Source organism: Vicugna pacos, chromosome 13 (genome assembly GCF_048564905.1).
Source record: "Vicugna pacos chromosome 13, VicPac4, whole genome shotgun sequence".
Taxonomy (NCBI): domain Eukaryota; kingdom Metazoa; phylum Chordata; class Mammalia; order Artiodactyla; family Camelidae; genus Vicugna; species Vicugna pacos.
In genome coordinates this window covers 23,249,481-23,268,334 of record NC_132999.1, presented here as the reverse complement: position 1 = coordinate 23,268,334, position 18,854 = coordinate 23,249,481, and the positions used below count along the sequence as shown (strand labels likewise).

Sequence of the window (18,854 nt, the reverse complement as noted above, 5' to 3'; positions counted from 1 at the left end):
TCAATGACCCCAGTCATGTAACCTCAAGGTTTCTCATCGTGTTCACAGTCTGTCGGTGTCTGGGTCCCACTGCATTGTTAGGTCAGGATGTGAGCTGAAGGGTGTTAGTTGTATTCCACATTTAAATTCCTGCCCTTCTAGAATCACAGAAAATGCACAGCAGGCAGGAATGGAACTCAGAGATGATTTTTTAAATTTCTTAATTATACAGATGAAAAGGCTGAGCACATCATGGAAAGTATTTTGGCCAATTTCTGAGTCTCCTAGTGGGTGATGTCACTGGGGAGAAGGAAAAAGTGGAAAACAAGACTTCAAGTGTTCTGGAAGTTCAAGATCTGATTTCATTGGTTTTCTTCTGGAAATATCATTTGGTCTGTTTTCTGGGGATGCAACTTTCCAGGAGGAAACAAAGAAAGTGCACAGAGGAGGGCAGCTGCCCTTCTCACTTTCTGCTCTTCCACCAGCCAGGAAGGACCAACTCCTGCTCCCGCGCTCAGGGACACGCAACCCTTTCTTCCAGACTTACTCTTACTGGCTTTCCCTGATAGGCTCAGACTAGCTCCAGCCAAACTCTCTCCTACTCTCTCTCGTCCCTCCCTTCCTATTTGTGTTTCCCTTTCTATGCTGCCCACCGAACTGGCTTTTCTCTGAATCCCAAACAACAGAAAAGAAAGGCCTATTTTGTTCTAAGCTGTTTAGATTACTCAGAGAATCTCAGGGAAAAAATGACCTTCAGTATGGTTTAGTCCAGTCCACCAGGTTGGTTGGTTTGCATAGGTGTTGACATCAAAACTCCATGGACTATCAGTGGTTCTTTATCTGTTGGCTTATGGACATTTCTTCCCCTCAGCCACCAACAGAAGAGGATCCAGCTGGATTTCTGGCTGCTTTTTGTAAAATATTCTACGGAGCTTAATCACTTGAGTTTAGTGTGCTAATAATCTCCATCCAAGAGCTGACATTCAGTATTTGAGAAAAGAATACACCACCACATTGTTTCTCTGATATGAAATGACTTGGGAATAAACACCTGAGAGAAAGATTGAAGGTAAGGAGAGATCCTTAAAGACAGAAAATATCTCCACATTTGTCCTCTAAACCTCCTTTCCAGGTCTGGTTAATTGTGGTCGCACTCTCCTTGATCCAGGGTCCAAGGTCAAGACAGTGTCTCCTCAGGTGACCCAGAGAGGCTGCTTCCTCACAGAAACCAGCCATGAATGGGGAACAGGCCCTGCCCTGCTGACTGCCCAGGGGCCATCTTCGGGCAGAAGCAGGAGAAGCTGCACAGAGCTACCAAGTGCCAAGGCCTTGCTGGCCGACCTCTTTGGCTGCCCCAGTGTCTGGCTGCGAACTCTCATCCACCATTTAGCAAACTCTGACCTGAGCGTCTTCAACAGGCCAGAAGAAAATCTCCCACAAGGAAGGAAGCAGGAAGGAGGAGGGTCAGCTATGACTTCTACGATGTGCTTTAAGGTTTCCAAATCATTAATGTCCATTATTTCCTCTGATATTTATAGTGATTCTTCCTTTGGAGAAGGAATCTTTATGCTTTTTTCATCTCCTTGGTGAAAAGGCAAATCACTCACAGCATAACTGATTCGCTCAGAGCTAAACTGGGGATGGAAAAGCTGAGGTTTGGATCCAGTTTCCTCTGAGTCCAAGTCCTAGGACCTTCCTCAGACGCAGGTCATTCTGTCCCCTCATTTGTCAGCAAGCACCAGGGCTTTGCAGGGACCTGGGAACTCTTCTTGCTTTCCTTCCCCTCCCACCCGGACAACCTCACTCCCGAGGAACAGCACAGATGCGGTAGGTGACTGGGGAGATGGTCAGGCCTGTTTTGAACTTCAGGCTCAGCTTCTCATTGTCTGGAGGCCTGAAGGTGAATTTTTGCATAAGGACAATAAAAAAAATGAACAACTCGGACCTGGCCAACTGCTCTCCAAGGCACACCCGCTTTCCTGAAAGACAAAAACATAAGATGCGTTACCTTCCCAGGTGGTGTCTGTGCCCAGCAATGACTGAAACCTTCCACCACATCTTGCAAAACCTGAGCAAAGGGAGGGCCTGCTGGGCCCTGGGGCTTAATGGATGTGGCTTATTTGATCAAAACCACCTGAGTTAACCAAGGCACAGAAAGCATCCATCCACAATCACACACACCAGTGCCTCCAAGGGGCAGGCAGGTGAGCACAGGTGTGAAGGTTCAGGGTGCAGATGAAAGGAGTGAGAGGTCTGCGTTGACTAGTATGTAGAGTCTGGCCTGAAGTCTTTCAAAAATCCAATAGCAAACAACAAGGGCAAAAACCCAAACCCTGTGTTATTTTTTTTCAATTCCTAAAAGCAAACTGATGAAAAAGATAAGCAAGTAAATGTCAGAGGAGGCATTTTTCTCTGCATCAGTTTCCCTCCCTAAAGGCCGGGAATCTCCCTGCCATTGTCCCCCTGCACAGGACAGAACCTACCTCATCCCCTCTGTACTCTGACACCTGCTCCAGGCTCCCACTGCCCCTCCCCTACCTGAATACCCTCCTTACCCCACTTGGGTTCTGACACCCCACACTGGTCTCTACCACCATCTATTTAGTGTGTGTATGTTAATAACTTACTTCCGCCCTAAGTAATACATGTTCACCAGAAATAAGAAAAAAACATGTGAAAGTTTAAAGACAATAAAACGTGTTTGTAATCACATACTCAGGCAAAACCCTTGTTAAAATTTTGACATATTTCCTCCCCGTCCTTGTAAAGATTCCCCTGCGCACCTGCACTGCGATTATTCTCTGTCGCTAACTCTATGAGATGCTATTGCTGCTTGGTATTTCCCCATGTAATGGAACATTCTAGGAAAACCGTTACTGTGCGCACACCTCCATTTTGTCCTCTGCCTGTAACCAGTTGCTGAAGAAAGAAAATTAAGAATATCTGCAAGAGTTTAATAAATGTAAACGTGCTTCAGAATTACATCATTATTATACTATTTTGTGTCTGTGTTCCCCACCATCATGTGTCTAATCCTCTCCAATCCCCTCATCCTCATGGGTTTCCCCATCACAAGTACTACAATGAGGAAATCTGTGAAAATAGTATGAAATTAGCTATATTGTAAACACCCAACTTTTTCCAGAGGAATCCAAGTATCACTACAAAACTGGACCCAGAGATCAGGAACCAGACTGAAAATACTGGTTCCATCAGCAGCCACCAGTGAGCTATGAGGAAACCCTTTATTCTCATAGAGCTAAGCATTTCTCACTTGTCAAACATGTGAAATATTTCTTTCCTAACTATGTTATGTGGCTGGGCAACTATACCAACAACACAGCAGATAGGAATGTGTTTTTAATATAGGAAAATGAGGGCTACCCATTTTCAAAGCTTCATCCAGTATTAAAGCAACCTGGAACTTCCTCCTTGGTGCTTCGACTAACTGGCCATCACTAAGTAACCAGGTCAATTACCTCACCATTACAATGAGAGAACTGACCTAGGTTTTGGGGAAAAGCTTCTTCCTAAACTTATCTCCTGTGATCCAATGATTTTATTTGAAAAATGAGGAATCAGCCTTTAGCCTTTCATGAAGCTGTCTCCTGCTTTGTCAGATCAAGTGAGAACAACTTAAAGGAGGAAAAGGAAATAAGAATCTGCAATAACAGGTTTGCTCTCTGCCCTGATTGTGCACCTGTCCTAACTCCACACCTGATGGTCTTCTCCAAGAAAAGGGAGGGAACAGTCTACATGCCATCCCTTCAGGGAGGCTCTCTTTACAAAGTGCTAGACCGAGAAGGAGGCAAAGCAACTGTGTGCCCAAGATGGGAGTGTGGTGGGAAAAACCAGACAGTGCTGCTGACATTTTAACTCAGAGGAATTTTCAGGTTTCTATTTCCTGTTCTGTGTAACCAGTCCTCACTCAGCTGAGGCAATCCCCAAATTGATTGCCTTCTCTGAATTTTATTCTTCTCAGACAGAAAGACTGATCGCAAAAATGACTCCATGTTCGCTCTCTCCCTGAGTGCACATGATTTGCAGTGGGTCTTCATAGCCCTTCTCCTTGAACATAATTAAAACTTGTGCTAATATCCCTTCCCCTTGACCTGGGACTGACCTTAGGACTTAACACTATGTAATGGGAGTGATGGTCAGCTGTTCCCAGTCTGGCCTTTAGAGGCACTGTGTGCTTCCATCCTCCCTCTTGGGGAATTACCTTCAACATGCACACAAGCAGGGCCAGCTTCCTGGAGGATGAGAGAAAACTTGGAAGAGATGCCCACTGTCCCAGCTGAGATCATCCTAGACCAGCCTTCAGCCAGCTGACCTCCCAAACAGATAACAGAGCCCAGCAGAGATCAGTCCAGGCTCAACTGTAGATGTGTGAGCAATAATACACACTTCTTGTTTTCAGTTACTGAGTTTTGGACTGTTTGTTATGCAGCAATGTAATAACTGATGCATATGATGTGAACCGAGTGAATCTTCAAGTGGAAGGACCTTTAAGTTTGAAAATGAGTTACATTCTCATTGTGCAGAGAGACCACTAGATTAGAATGATTAAAAACTTGAGTTTTCAGCACTGTTCTGCCAATTCCTTGGGCACACAAAGTTGAATAGGAAACAATTCTTTTGTATTCTTAGTCTCCTTATATTAAGAAAGGAGACACTGATCCACTTCCTAATTAGTAATAACTGGAATGCTGTAAGGATTACATGAGATAATTTGCTTGCAAATCAAGTCAGAGATTAACAGGGTGTGTTACAATTCTCAAAAGCAAAAACACCTGTGAGGGGAGAATATTTATAATACTTGAGGTATACAGCAAAAACTTTATACTATAATGTGAAACAGGAAGCCCCTGTAGACAGGAAGTCTGGAAGGTATTCCTACATCTCATATCTGCTTTCATACTAGGAAGTGACTGGCCCAATGTGAGCAAAGATGATGCAGAACCAGATGAAGACAGATAAAGAAGATCTGATCAGAATCAGCGCAGATACACTCAGGACTTGGCCATAAAGTAGGACAGCATGAGCCCTGATCACACTTAACCTGGGTTCAACTTCCAGCCCCTCACTTCCTGTGCTTAGTGGTATCATCAGCAAATTGATACTGCCTCAGGAAATCAATCTATATTTGATTTTACATTAATGATAAGAGAACGATCATGAATTTCAGAGTTTCACTCTGTGTAGCATGTGGGTAACTTTTTTAGGAGACGGTAGTAGGAAGAGCAGGGGCTTTATTTGTTATAAACCTGGTTTGCACTGAGTTCTAGCTCTGCCACCTGAGCTTGTGACTTCAGGTGCCACAGTCGACCCTGCTAAGCCTCAGTTTCCTTATCTTTAATGTGGTGATAGGAATTTGAATCTACTAAGGTTGCACTAGAACACATGCTCATTAAGAGTTTGTTTTTTCTATATCATTCATTGTTATATCCTCAGGGTTGAATTCCTGGCACATAATAAATGCTTCAGGAAGTGTTTATAGAATTAAGAAATTGGGAAATTAGTTGAAATGACCTCTATAAATGGTAACTCAATACCTGCCTGACGTATACTGAGAATTTTTATCACTCATGTAACAATGTTATGAGTTAAAAACACCATTTAGGAATTGGCTGCCTTAGAAAGATGGGAGATTTTTCACTATCCTCTTTACTACCTGTCAAGTTGTGCAAGGTGTAAATATATTCACTAGATTTTTAAAGGGTCATTAGAATTAAAAAATGGGCAAAAGGACCTCTTCAGGGAGCAGTTATAGAGTAGGATCCCATCTAGGTAAGGCTGTGGCACTTAGAGTCACTGGTGACGCCCAGAAGGATAAGGAAGCGGCCCCTTTCCTTGCCCCTCCCCCACCCTCTCCTTAGAAATGTGGTCAGGTTCTGTGTGAGTGTGTGGCCCATAAAAAGAACTTGAGACATTTATAAACTCTATAAAGACAGCAAGTGTCCAATCTTCTTTGTGGACAATAAGCAGGGTTTAAGCTTCTGTCCCAGTGTCCTTGGGGATAGAAGAATGTGAAGGTGCAATCTGCACCAGTCAAGCCAGGACTTAGGAAGTAAGGGCATGAGTCCTGGTGATGCTCAGCCCAGGGAACCCGGAGATGCAGCAACAGCAAGAGGGAGTCCCGCTGGGCAGGCCTGTCTGGTGTGGACAAAAGCTGTTGCCTGTCTTTCTGGTGAACAATAAATGTTGTCCTCCATCAAGACATCAGCCACTGCAGCTGCCCCCAGTGGTGCACCCTGAGGGGAATTCAGGATGAAGAAAAACTGGATACTGGCCTTAGAGTATAGAGGTGTATTTATAGGAATAATTTCAATGAGCTCAGACTTGCACTAAAATCATTAACTTGGGATATCTGGTTTTTTTCTTTTTTGAAGTTTTTTTAATTTAAAAAATTTAAACAATTTTTTGATGATTAGCAGTAATAATTTGATGTTTGACTACTTTAAAAAATTTTTTTTACCAAAAACTCCTATATATCATGACTCTTTCCATACTTTTGGGAATAGTCCATAGTTGCTATCTAGGAGGCCATGTTCCCTGGCTACAATCCTCAGTAATACCCCAAATAAAACATAATTCTGAACTTGTAGTTTGTGCATTTAAAAAAAATTGACACTGGAGACATTCCAGCAAGAGCAGAGCACTCCAGGGAAAAGAGGAGGGAAGGGCTGAGAGAGACACTGGGTCCCCACACTCCTATTTATTGCAACTCACCTACTGAGAAAGGCAGAAAGGCTTCCCTTTTCTTAAACTGTCCATTCTCCAGAAAGTGCTCCGGATTGAACGTGTCTGGGGTGGCCCACTCTGCAGGGTCCCTGTGCAGTGCCGTCAGGTTGGTCAGGATCCTGGTTCCCTAGAACAGGCAGCAAAGACTCAGGCAAGGCTTGACCCACACAACACACCTGTGCAGATGGCAGGTGTCCCCTGGGCTCCCACACCAAAGCCTGACAGCACCCTGAACCCCCTCAACCTCCTCAACTCACCACCTTCTGAGCCCAACCTCTAGGACCCTGCTCTTTGCCAGGGGACAGATTACAATGATGGATGGAAGTGTCTTTTGGGAATTTTACCAGGGAAGTGTGACCACTCTTGACTGCAGAATGGATCTCTCCAGGGACACGTCAGTGTAGAACTTGGGAGGGTACATGTGTGCATCAATGAGAGAATACTGTGACAGCTGGCCAGTCAATATTGTCCCCAAACCAACCCAGCTGCTCCATGAAGTGATAACTATGGCAGCTCTTTCAAGGTAAAAATGCCTCATGTATCTTTGTTTCTCCCACCCTCTTCCCTTGACAGTCTAGGTTATTCCACAGAAGGTTGAATAAGAGAATCAGGTCATCCAGTGAAGGAACCACCATCCTTCCAGGTACATAGCAAGAACCCCAGGAGTCCTCCTCAATATCTCTCTTTCCCTCATTCTGCCTTCATCCAATCCTTCAACAAGGCTGGTCAAGTTTACTTTAAATTCCTCTTGATTCTGTCTCCTCCATTTTAGGTCCACCTCTTCCACCCTGGTCCAGGCTACACCCTTGCTTCCCTCAATAGCTGTCTAACTACCCCATTCCCTCCCTTTCCCCTTTCCTTGTGCTCCCCTTGCCGAAAGCAGAATTAGCTTTAAACAGGACTTCATCATGTCACAGCCATCCACCCAGCACACCTGGAACTTGACAGACACCCTCACTCTTAGATGAAGCATGCATCATCTGCCCCTGTCTGAGCCCCTCCCTCTGCCTGCACTCCCACTGCAGGGAGAGTCTTGCAGTTTCTCAAAGTCACCACATGTTCCCACTCATGTCCATGCCTCTTTACAGGCTGTTCCCCTTGCCTGGAATGACATTCCTCCCCATTTTGTCACCATGTTAACTATTAATCATCCTTTAATTTTTAGCTCAAACATCACATCCTTTTGTGAGCATTCTCTGCCATCTCTTATTCCCACTTCCTATTCTAGCATCCTTCTTCTTGAGAGAAACCAGTGACTTTTTTCTGCTGGACAGTTATCATAGTTTGTACTTAAAAATTTGCATGATTGTTTTCCACAGACTTGTTTTCTTAGACCTAAATATTTTTGGTATTTAATGAGTATTTGCTGAATTAATAAAGAATAATAACTACTATTTGAAACATTCTCCATACTAAGTACTAGGTTAAATGTTTTGCATGATCACTTTACCTCTGCCTCTGAGGTAAGTAATCAATGCATTTTCACAGATAAAGAATTTTAAGCTCTGAGCCGTTGAATAAGAGTCACAGGTAGGGGGCAGTAGAGCCATGATTTGAACTAGGAGATTTGACATCAATGCTATGGCTCTGAGGCTTTACCAAATACAGTCAAGAGAAGATGTCTCTGTTCCTAGGATGATTATTCAAACAGATATTAAAAATCAATGATAGAAGGAATATTGAGCTGAGCTGGATCCATGAAGCTGAATGAACAATTATTAAAGTGCAAAGAGTACCTGTGAAATAATTTAGAGCTCAGCCTCCATCCACAAGATGGTCAGTCAGCAAGAGCATAGTGAATGCAGTCCCACAGGAATAGCTGCTTTTCCAGCTCTGCAGGGATGGTGACTCAGGGGTGTCCAAGAGTAAGCTCCTCTTGTTCAACCTCTTGAGATCTTCCCCAGGACACACACAAAGGGACTTAGACAAAGTGAGATGGATCCACAGAAACCCACCAAAGTGGTGAGAAAGCAAAGTGTGAATGTGCAGAGTGCAGACAGGACACTAGGGTGCAGAAGAGAGCCATCTGCCCAGATGCTAACGTGCAGGGGATGGAGTGAGAGCAGAATTTCTTTAGTTAGGGATTTGCAGATATACACTAGTATGTATAAAACAGATAAACACCAAGGTCCTACTCTATAGCACAGGGAGCTGTATTCAGTACTTTCTAATACCTATAATGAAAAATAATATTAAAGAGTGTGTGTGTATGTGTGTGTGTGCATGTTTGGGTGTATATATATATATATATATATACATATATATGTATATATATCTCTGAAACTCTATGCTATACAACATGAATTAACACAACATTGTAAATTAACTATACTTCAATTACAAAAAATAAAATAAGCTTCCTTTGTGAGGACTGGTGATTTAACCAGTACCAACTGAAAACTACTGCAGTGAGACTCTTTAAAGTCAAAGTAATGCAATTGCTGTGGAGAGAAAATGATGCTGTTCAAAAGAGATGAACCTGAATCAGAAAAGATTTGATTCTAGAACCCAACTCCTCCCAGGTTGTAGTTGAGAGACCTTTTGCAAGATTACGCACTCTCTAAGGACAGAATTATTCCAATTTATAAATTGGATCAAGACATTTAGAAAGAATCTATATAACCCATGGTACATAATCACTGCTTAATAAGCATTGGTTAATTTCTCTCCTTTTCTGATATTTAGTACTTCTCATACTTGGATTGGTTGTGAGATGATAGTCCCATCACAGCTATATAAGTCAAAGCTAGAAAAGTACCAGTGTGGATATTATGTGAGAAACACCAGCATGAATGTGATGCTGGTTCACATTGTCTCAAATGTTCCTTCATAGTTGAATATCCTGTAACCCCAGGACTGTGAAGCAGAATTTTCCAAAGTAAGTCTGGCAGGTCCCTAGTCCTGTGAGAAGCTCTACCAAGGCAAAGAAAGGACCTCGTGTCAAAGTCTGACTGAGAACCGCTGCTTGCTGTCTCCCCACAGAGAATCACAGTGCACATCACATAGTCAAAACACTGAGAAATCTCAAAGCAAAAAAAGTCATTTTTTGTGTAAACACATCGACCTAAGAACCTCCTTCTCTAACATCTACTAATATCTTGCTAAACCAACATTCTAAAGACCACAAATGGAGAAAAAAAATAGTATTATCTCAGTTCTAATATCTGTCCTCATTTAAGTGATTCCCTAGGACAAGAATCCATGTCACTTTCCCAGTTGAGATTCCCACTATTTAAAAAGGTGAGCATGGAGATCTGAGGCCACGAGTGAGACCACAATTACCTTGGGCAGGTGGTATCCATCCAGCGTGGTGTCCACCGTCACCTCCTTGGGCACGTTCAGGGGGACGATGTTGCCCATTCTCTGCACCTCGTGGATGACAGCGTTGGTGTAGGGCATGGACTCCCGAGCTGCCGTGCTCGGCTGCTGACTTTGGCCAAGCACCCTGTCGATCTCAGCCTGTACTTTTTCTGGAAAAGCAGAGAAAGTTCTATTGTTCTAATATTCATTACCCTCCTTGAGCCTGGCTCAGCGAAGGAATGAAATAACCAGGATCAAAATGGTTAAAGTTATAGCAGGCTGTGTAGACGGTAGTTTCTCAGGAGGGTACCTGAGTTCAGAGTGGGCCCTGGTTTAGCACAAATCTAGTTGCAATTCTTGCTCCTCAACTCTTGCTTCCTGCTGCACGTTACTGAAACCCTTGAGATTCAGTTTCCTCTTCTTATTAGTGAGGATGAATCTACTTTCATCTTTAGGATGTTTTGAAATTTACATCAACTGATTCAGGGAAGTGTCCAACAAATGAGAAAAAAACCCCTGCCAATTGTGCCCCAATTTCTCTTTTCCTTTTTTTCTACAATAATGTAGATGTTAGCTGGATACATGGTTCCCAGCTAACGACTGTATTTCCCAGGTTCCCCTGTGACTATGTCTGGCTAACAGAATGTATGTGGAGGATGTTCAATGCTTGGAACCTGCCCTTCTTGTTAGGGCGTGTGCTTCCTTCTCCTTCTTCTCTTCCCACTGGTGCAAAGGCAGCCTCAGTGGGGAGCCGTCGCTGAGACTGCAAACAGGGCATCACTCTAGATGCAAAGAGCAACACACTGGAAGGACCTAGGGCCCCACAGAGTTCTGCAGAGTCCAGCTTAGATTTTTCACTTGAGAGAAAAATAAAGTTCCTTTCCTTTCACTATGATCATTGAAAAATTTTAAATAGTGGTAAAATACACATAATGTAAAATCTAACATCTTAACCATTTTTAAAAGTACAATTTAATAATGTTAAGTATATTCATATTCTTGGATGACCAATCTCCAGAATTTTTTTATGTTGCAAAATTGAAACTCTACATCCATCCAATCATAACTCCCCATGTTCCCCACCCCCAGCCTCTGACAAACACCATTTGACTTTCACTTTCTATGAACTCAATCCCTCTAGGTACCTTGTATAAATAGAAACATACAATATATGTCTTTTTTGGAATGGATTATTTAGTTTAGTGTCATATCCTCATTCATGTTGTAGCATGTATCAGAATTTTTCCTTTTCAAGGCTGAATAATATAACATTGCCTTTCACATTTTGTTTGTCCATTCATCCATCAACAGACACTTGTGTTGCTTCCACTTCTTCTGTCATTTTAAGCCATTGTTATATTGGAACCTCTAATAGAGAAGCCAAATCTAGATCTTAACTAGGTGATTTTTAAACTTAAAAACAAAACCCTGTAATTCACAGTTACAAATGCACTTTACATCATGACTCAGGACACATGAACAAAAATATACAAACAGATATAGCATACATTTCTGCATATATAAGGAAATAAATAAAGTTTCATGAGAAAAACTTATCCTTAATACACAGGAAGCACTCTAATCTTTTCTAATTTTTAAAATTTTTTAATTTAGGAAAAAAATGGTCTTGATCCACTAAATTGACTTTATGTTCTGTTAATAAACTATTGCCCCAGTTTGAAAACCTGTATCCCAATAGTCTTTATGCTTCATGTGCTCAACCTGTTCTGGGGTCTAGAGAAATAAAAATGATGTCAAAGTCCCTGACCTCCAATGAACTACAGCCTGTGGGAAGGATGTCTCACTAATGTGTGGAAATCACAATGAGGGAGGTGCACGTGGTTGTCTCCAGAGGAAGGAAACTTTGGTAGTTTCCCAGAGAGTGGGGTGACATCTGAGTGGAAGTTGTATCTGAGTAGATTCTTCAAGCAGAGCTAGTGGATTAGAGTGTAAAGAAATTAGGGCAATACATTCTTGTGTTTTTCTTCTAGGGAGGAGCAGGTGTGCCAGCACAAATAAGGACAAGGCAGTGAAAACCACATGTCGTTTAGTGAGGCCACCATGTTGGATGGGTAGAACTGAAGCTGAGCAGGCAGGAGGGGCACATCACAGGTCAGGACACACCAGACTCAAGAGTTTGAACATCATTCACAGGACAGTGGAAGACATGACTTAACAGGAGGGAAGGTGAGGACCAGGTTTCATCTCTGAATGGTATGTAACTCTTATCAGGAATTCACCATGATGTCCATGGACTTCACTGTTTTCCCTACTAGACTGGGAGTTTCCTGAGGGCAAAGACTCTCCATTATATTTGTATTATGTGGACCCATCACAGTCCTGACAGGAAAACTGAAGAATGTGCTCATTCTCCAGTCCATCTGGTGCTGTGAATGTCCTACCATCTCTCCATCCTACCATCTGTCTTCTGGCCCCAACTTTGGGAAGTGTCTTCCAGGAGGTGCCATCCTGACCTGCCCAGGCACACTCACTGACATGCTCACCTTGGATTTCTGGGTAGAAGGCCATGTAGAGCAGACCCCAGCACAGTGTCGTTGCAGTTGTCTCCGTTCCAGCAAGGAAGAGGTCCAGGGTGCTGTAGACAAGGCTTTCTTCATTGAAACTTGAGGTAGCATTGTCCTTATGCTAGAAAGCACGATGTTTATTGGTTTAATCAGATGGTTCTTGGTTGTCACAACAAATAGAGGCTTTATCCTGGAGAGAACATGGAAGGAGAGGCCTCCAGGAGAAACGACTTTCCCTTTAGCCATCTCAGGAGGATAGAATATCACTAGATCCTCCTGCCCCAAATGCTGCATGTTTTGTTATCTTTGCTGGATGAAAATCAAAAGAACTAATTTTTTATGCCCATAATTTGTTAGAATCTAGTAGTAGACCTAGAAAACAGCCTGGGGTTCCAACATTAGCCATATCATTTACTATCTGTGTGACTTGAGCAAGTTAGTAACTCTCCCTGTGCTTCACTTTCCTGTTTGAGAAAATAGATCTAACAATACTCACCCCTTATGATGGCATTATGAATTACGTGAGATGCAAAGGCGGTAGCAAACACTCAACACGTGTTTGTACTGAAAGAGTACAGTGAATTTCTGTGAAGCACAATTCTCATTTTTCCCCATTAGTCTTTGCCTTTCTAGGTTAAATTTCTCTGATTCCAACAACCTTTCCTCATGGTTCTCCAGCATCTTTACCACCTTCCTCCAGAAGCTTCACTGTATCAACATTCCTCTGCATGTGGTCCCACACCTGCACACCTTACAGCTGGTGAAGTCTCCTCCTCTGAGGAGAAACCAATCCTTCTACTAATGCTATGTCAACAAGGAGAAATAGGAGGAAGATGGAAAGAAATCTACCTTTCTGTCAATTCCAGGAGAGAAATAAATCATCTGATGATTTATAGATGATGACAGGAATGCAGTGATGTGTATTAACCAGAAGGGTTACCACATAAAGGCTATATATCCAATTTGGCTTTTTTCCCTGCTTCTTTGCTGTAATGTTTGGAAAGTGGATGATATGAGGATGAAGGAGGAAAGGAAAGTCTCTCCCACTCGAGACTGAACTCTGACAGCAGACTCAGCTCTACTTGTGTTCTGTGCTGGGGAGCTGAGGGAAGACTAGGGAACTGGGCATTGGTCCTGCTAATAATGAAACAATACCTACCTTTCCTTTGTGTTTCGCTCCTTCAGATTTGGGTAGAGAGTAGAGAATACACTATGATAAGGCAGTATTTCAGGTTTCAAAGGCCTACAGCCAAATATGGTTAAACTTCTATCTTTATTTCTTTTTTTAAAATTTTAAACATTTAATTTAACATTTGTGAATGCATTTCTTTTTTAAATTGAATATAGTTAATTTCAGTACATGAATATACATGCATTCATTTTCATATTCTTTTTCATCACGAGCTACTCTAAGATCTGTCTTTATTTGTAATTTTCTCATCAGTTCTGAGTTAATGGTATTTCTCCACTCTATGAAATGCTGCCTCTAATTTACTCCCCTCTGCTGGGCTGAATGATGAGCCCCAGAGATGTCCATGTCCTGATCTCTGGAGCTTGGGGACTGCATCTTATATGGCAGAAGGGACTTTGCACATAGATTAAGTTAAGGATTTTGATATGGGAAGATTATCCTGGATCATCCCAGGGGGCTGAATATGTTCCCAAGACACTTTTTAAAAGGGAGACAAAAAGTCATAAAAAGGAGATTGAACATTGGTGTCAGAGAAGGTGCTACATTGATGACTCTAAAGTTGAAGGAAGGGGCCATGTGACAAGGGGTACAGGCAGCCCCTAGAGGCTGGAAAAGCCAAGAAAATGGATTTTTCCATTCTTCCAGAAGAAGACAGCCTTGCATGACCCTGACTTTGGCCCAGTGAAGCTGGATTCAGAGTTCTGATGTTTTGAGCTAAAGGAGAATAAATTGTGTTGTTTTAAGCCCCCAAGTTTGTGGAAATTTGTTATAGCAGCAATAAGAAACTTGAATTCCCTCATTTACTCTTTTAGAACAAAACTCAGGAAACAACCCTGGATTCCTCACCTTCTCTATTTCCTGGAGGAAAGCATCTATAAAGTCTCTTGCTTCAGCAGGATTCCAATCTCTCTTGTGGTTTTCAATCACATGGACAATGGCCGTTTTCAGCTTCTTCCTGATACTAAAGAGCCTTTGGTGGGGTCCAGGGAGGATGTTCATTATCCGTGGAAAGGCATCATAGAGCTGATTGAGAAAAACGAAATAATCATGGATAATATGTGGTGTCAATTTAAAATTTTTAACACAATATAAACATCCTGTCTTTCCATCTCTTTTTTCTGTTTACACTTAACCCCTGGAGTCACCATCGACTCTTCTTATCTCTTTCCCCCTCTTCTTACCCCTCTGGCCAAGCATTTCAGCCCTGCATCCACAATATAACCAGTGCCAGACAACTTCTCACAGCTCCAACTGCTTTGTCACCCTTTCAACCTGGATGCTGTAATAGCTTCCAACAGGTTTCCTGATTCCATCCTTAACCCCATTCGCAGTAGACTTTCCATTGAGCTCCCAAGGGGTTAACTGTTAAGTTTAACTGATCATTTCACTTTCTGGCTCTCAATCTTTCAATGACTTTTCATGACATTTAAATAAAATTCTATTCTTTCCAGTGCAGCCCCACTGGCCTCTGTGGTAACACCCAGGATGTCTTTGTTTAGGTCTATGCATTTGCTATTCCCTCCACCTGGAATGGTCTTTCTCCAAGATCTGCACAGCTCCAGCCCCTTCTTTCATTAAGGTGCTGCTAAATGTTACCTACTTGGACCTGTATTCCCTGATAATCCTATAATTAGCAGAACTTCTGCAACCTCTTTCCATTTCTTTATTTTGTTTTATTTTACTTATTTGGAATTATCACGTGTGTGTGTGTGTGTGTGTGTGTGTGTGTGTGTGTGTAATACATGTCTATCTGTCTATGTATCCGTGTATCTATCTAGTTAAATAATAGATGTATTTATTTGTCTATCCCCACTATGATGTGGGTAATACATTTTATACTGAAATACAGTGGTTTTTCAAGATATTTTTTCTAATAATATCTGTTAGAAAATAGTGTAATATAATGGAAAGTGGCTTAGATTTAAAATGAAACAGGCTGAGTTTGACCATTAGCTCTGTTGCTTTCTAGCTATCACACTTTGGTAATAATAGAAATAATAAAAACAGTAATAATGTTGTGGTTTGCTGCTACTTAAACTAGCTGCCAGTGAGGCCCAAGGTTTTTTCAAGACCAGATGACATGAGATCAACCGCACATTTAACACAGAGCCAGTGGACACAACGTGGATTTGCTTGCACATTTCCATATCTCCCTGCACACATCTCATCTTAGTTGAGTTGGAAAAACTCAACTAAGAGAAACCATGTGTAGTTGTCCGTCAAAGGGCCTGGTCTCTTTTGTATCTCTAAGAAATGCTTCTACCCTGGCCCCACTGCCCCATCCTGCCATCCCAGGAATTTCTCTCCCCTGGGAATAGTCAGATGGGTACCCACAGAACTCTCATGACTTTGTAGTTTCTATCTTAATAGGAGGGAAGAAAATGGAATTACTGAATGAGGGAATTACCCTGATTAGAAGTGAGAACAGGGAACATTATTCAAAAATAACATTAACTATAATCATAATAGTGCACATTCATTAGGCCCCATTAATGTACCAAGAATCATGTGAACTGTTTTATCTGTTTTGGTGTAAGGGGTCCAGAAAGCCCCAGGCAAAGTGCCTGTCAGGAATAAATAAAAGTAAACCCTCTTCTAGACACCAGAGAGGGGACCTCCACACCGGTCTGATTTTCCCTTAAAGAGTCTTCCGAATCCAAAAAAAAAGACTATGAGAGACCAAGAAGCTGAGCAGGGTTACTGACAGACTCACAGGCCCAGCAGCACAGAGGAGGAGGGCAGGGCCCACCAAGGAAGGGGTGAGGTTTGAACCGCCTACATCTATATCCTAGAAAATTATGTGATTGACCATGTCAAGTGTGGATGGGCATGTAAGCAGTGAAGACACCTGGGAAACCTTAAGAACTTTTACACACAGGTGTAAATGTAGGAGAAATGGGACGATGTGCCCATGTGAATGACTGAATAAGAATGTTCATGGCAGCTTTAGTCACAACATCCCCACCCTGGAAATCACCCAATTGTCATCAGTAGGAAAAGAATAACAAACAGTGCCATATTCATATGACAGAAACTAAACAGAATTTTTAAAAAGAGCAACTAAACTATGAATCTCAAAATTGTGTGCCCAGGGAGCACCAGGCACAGAAGAGAACTTCTGAGGGAGGATGGAGGTGGGGGGTTAGGGAGATACATGGAGGGGAGGGCTCAAAGGTGATGGAGATATTGTGCTTTTTAAAGAAAACAACATATATGCACAGGTGTATGTCATATGAAATTCTGTACTTTACATGGACATTAATAACATTCTTTATCTATCATAAATATTTAATAATGTTATCTAAAACAATACATTCAACAGATTGATTTCAAATATGTTTTTGTTAAACTCAATTTTAAAAGGTTATGTATTAGCTTAAAAAAATAAAAACAGGAAGATCCCATCACATCTGTGTCTGACATCAGCCCAACATCTTTACCCAAGGTAGGAAGTGAGAACGTCTCACCTGGCAGCATATTGATGTCTGCAGACTCATGAACTCCTCCACCAGCCTCAGCAGCTCCTGGAACCAATCATCCTGATAGTCAAAACGCTCCCCAAAAGTGATGGAGCAGATAATATTGGATACCGCATTCTTGACTTTGAAGTTAGGGTCGAAAGGCTGTCCTGGAGGGAGAGAATTGGGGTCTTTCTGTTTCCTCTGAGGGCCTACCCTACATGACACAGGACACACTGAGTACAGAACCACCTCTGAGACTGTGGCCCCAGCACCCTCCACAGGGTCTGACCTACAGCAAGTACTCAGTCAGTGACTCGAAGTCAAACTGAGGACCAGGATTTAAAATCAATAATGTGTTCTATACCCATCTTCTCATGTCTACTTCTCCAGCTCCAAGAAGGGAGGTCATGCTTAGTTGTTCACTGTTTAGCCCTCAGTGCCCTACACAGTGCTGGGCACAGGGCAGGCACGTGGGCACTTATTAAGCATCTGGCCAGTGAAGGAATGAGCCGCAGTCTCCTGCACCTGTCCTATGACACACTCACCATCTTCCTCTCCTATTGCCTGGGTGAGGTAGCGGGCCTCTTCCTGAATGCGTTCCTCTAAGCTCTTCTTTCCTAAACCGAAGTTCCTCAGTGTCATCAGGGCGAACCTTCTTTGTTCCTTCCATACTTGGCCATTGGACATGACCAATCCTGGAAAAACAAAGCCAACATTGTGAAAGAGAGCCAAGAAATACTATGAGGATATGTATCAGATGGAAGGAAGAAGAAAGGCATCAGGCATATGAAAACTATCCATAGAAACATCCCAAAGCAGTGAGTATAATGAGTATTATGATTATTATTTACTACTTCTTGCAATGCTGGGCACATTCGTACTTTTAATGCACTAAGTTATTTAGTACTCACAGAACCTCTCTGAGCAGGTACAATCATTCTTGCCAACACTGCTGTCCAATTTTTTTTTAATTTTTTATTGATTTATAATTATTTTACAATGTTGTGTCAAATTCCAATGTAGAGCTCAATTTTGTTGATAATAAAAATGAGATACAGTGATCACAGTAAACTCTGCAAGGACACAGAGTTAGTAAGCAGCTGAAGAGGCATTCAAATTCAGGCTCCCTGACTCCAGAGCCCATGCTTTAATAACTTATCACCTAAGTATATTTCAGTGTTGGTTATGTACATGGGAAGCATGCACTTATGGATTAGATAAAATCCATACTCACAAGGAGGCATGGCTCTAATTTAAGCCAGATCTTAAGAGATAGATGAATTACTGAAGAAAACAAGGAAGTGTGAACAGCCTATGCTGAAAGAACAATACAGGCAAAGGATAAATATATCTTGCTGTGTTCAATAGGCCATCATTCATTTCATAATATGGGGGAGGCCACACTCCTTTCAGTCTTCACGTGCAGAGCATTCCTCAGTCTCTTTCAGTGTCTGGCTTTGGCCTCCACCCTCCCCATGAAATGTCCCTCCCTGCTGTCAAATCCAGGATCCTTTCAACCTCATCTGGATACATCAGCAGCCTGAGACACTTCTCTCTTGAAACACTCTCTTCCAGTGGTGCTCAGGACACCTCACTCTCCAGATTTTCCTCCTAATTCTCTGACCAGAGAGAACTTACTATTTGTTGTTGTTG

The 18,854-nt window shown here is 42.3% G+C and overlaps 1 protein-coding gene across 1 annotated transcript in view; it reads right to left on the bottom strand.

The window, feature by feature from the left end:
• Nucleotides 1-1,779: 1,779 nt before the first annotated feature.
• The window catches only part of LOC102535809 (cytochrome P450 2J2-like), a 30,596-nt gene continuing 13,521 nt past the window's right edge, over nt 1,780-18,854 (bottom strand). Inside the window, exons 3-9 of the mRNA XM_006200587.4 lie at nt 17,747-17,896; nt 17,208-17,368; nt 14,587-14,763; nt 12,528-12,669; nt 10,006-10,193; nt 6,712-6,850; nt 1,780-1,958 (exon numbers count right to left, since the gene is read on the bottom strand). Coding sequence (XP_006200649.1) covers nt 1,780-1,958; nt 6,712-6,850; nt 10,006-10,193; nt 12,528-12,669; nt 14,587-14,763; nt 17,208-17,368; nt 17,747-17,896 — 1,136 coding nt within the window. The remainder of the gene's footprint in view (nt 1,959-6,711; nt 6,851-10,005; nt 10,194-12,527; nt 12,670-14,586; nt 14,764-17,207; nt 17,369-17,746; nt 17,897-18,854) is intronic.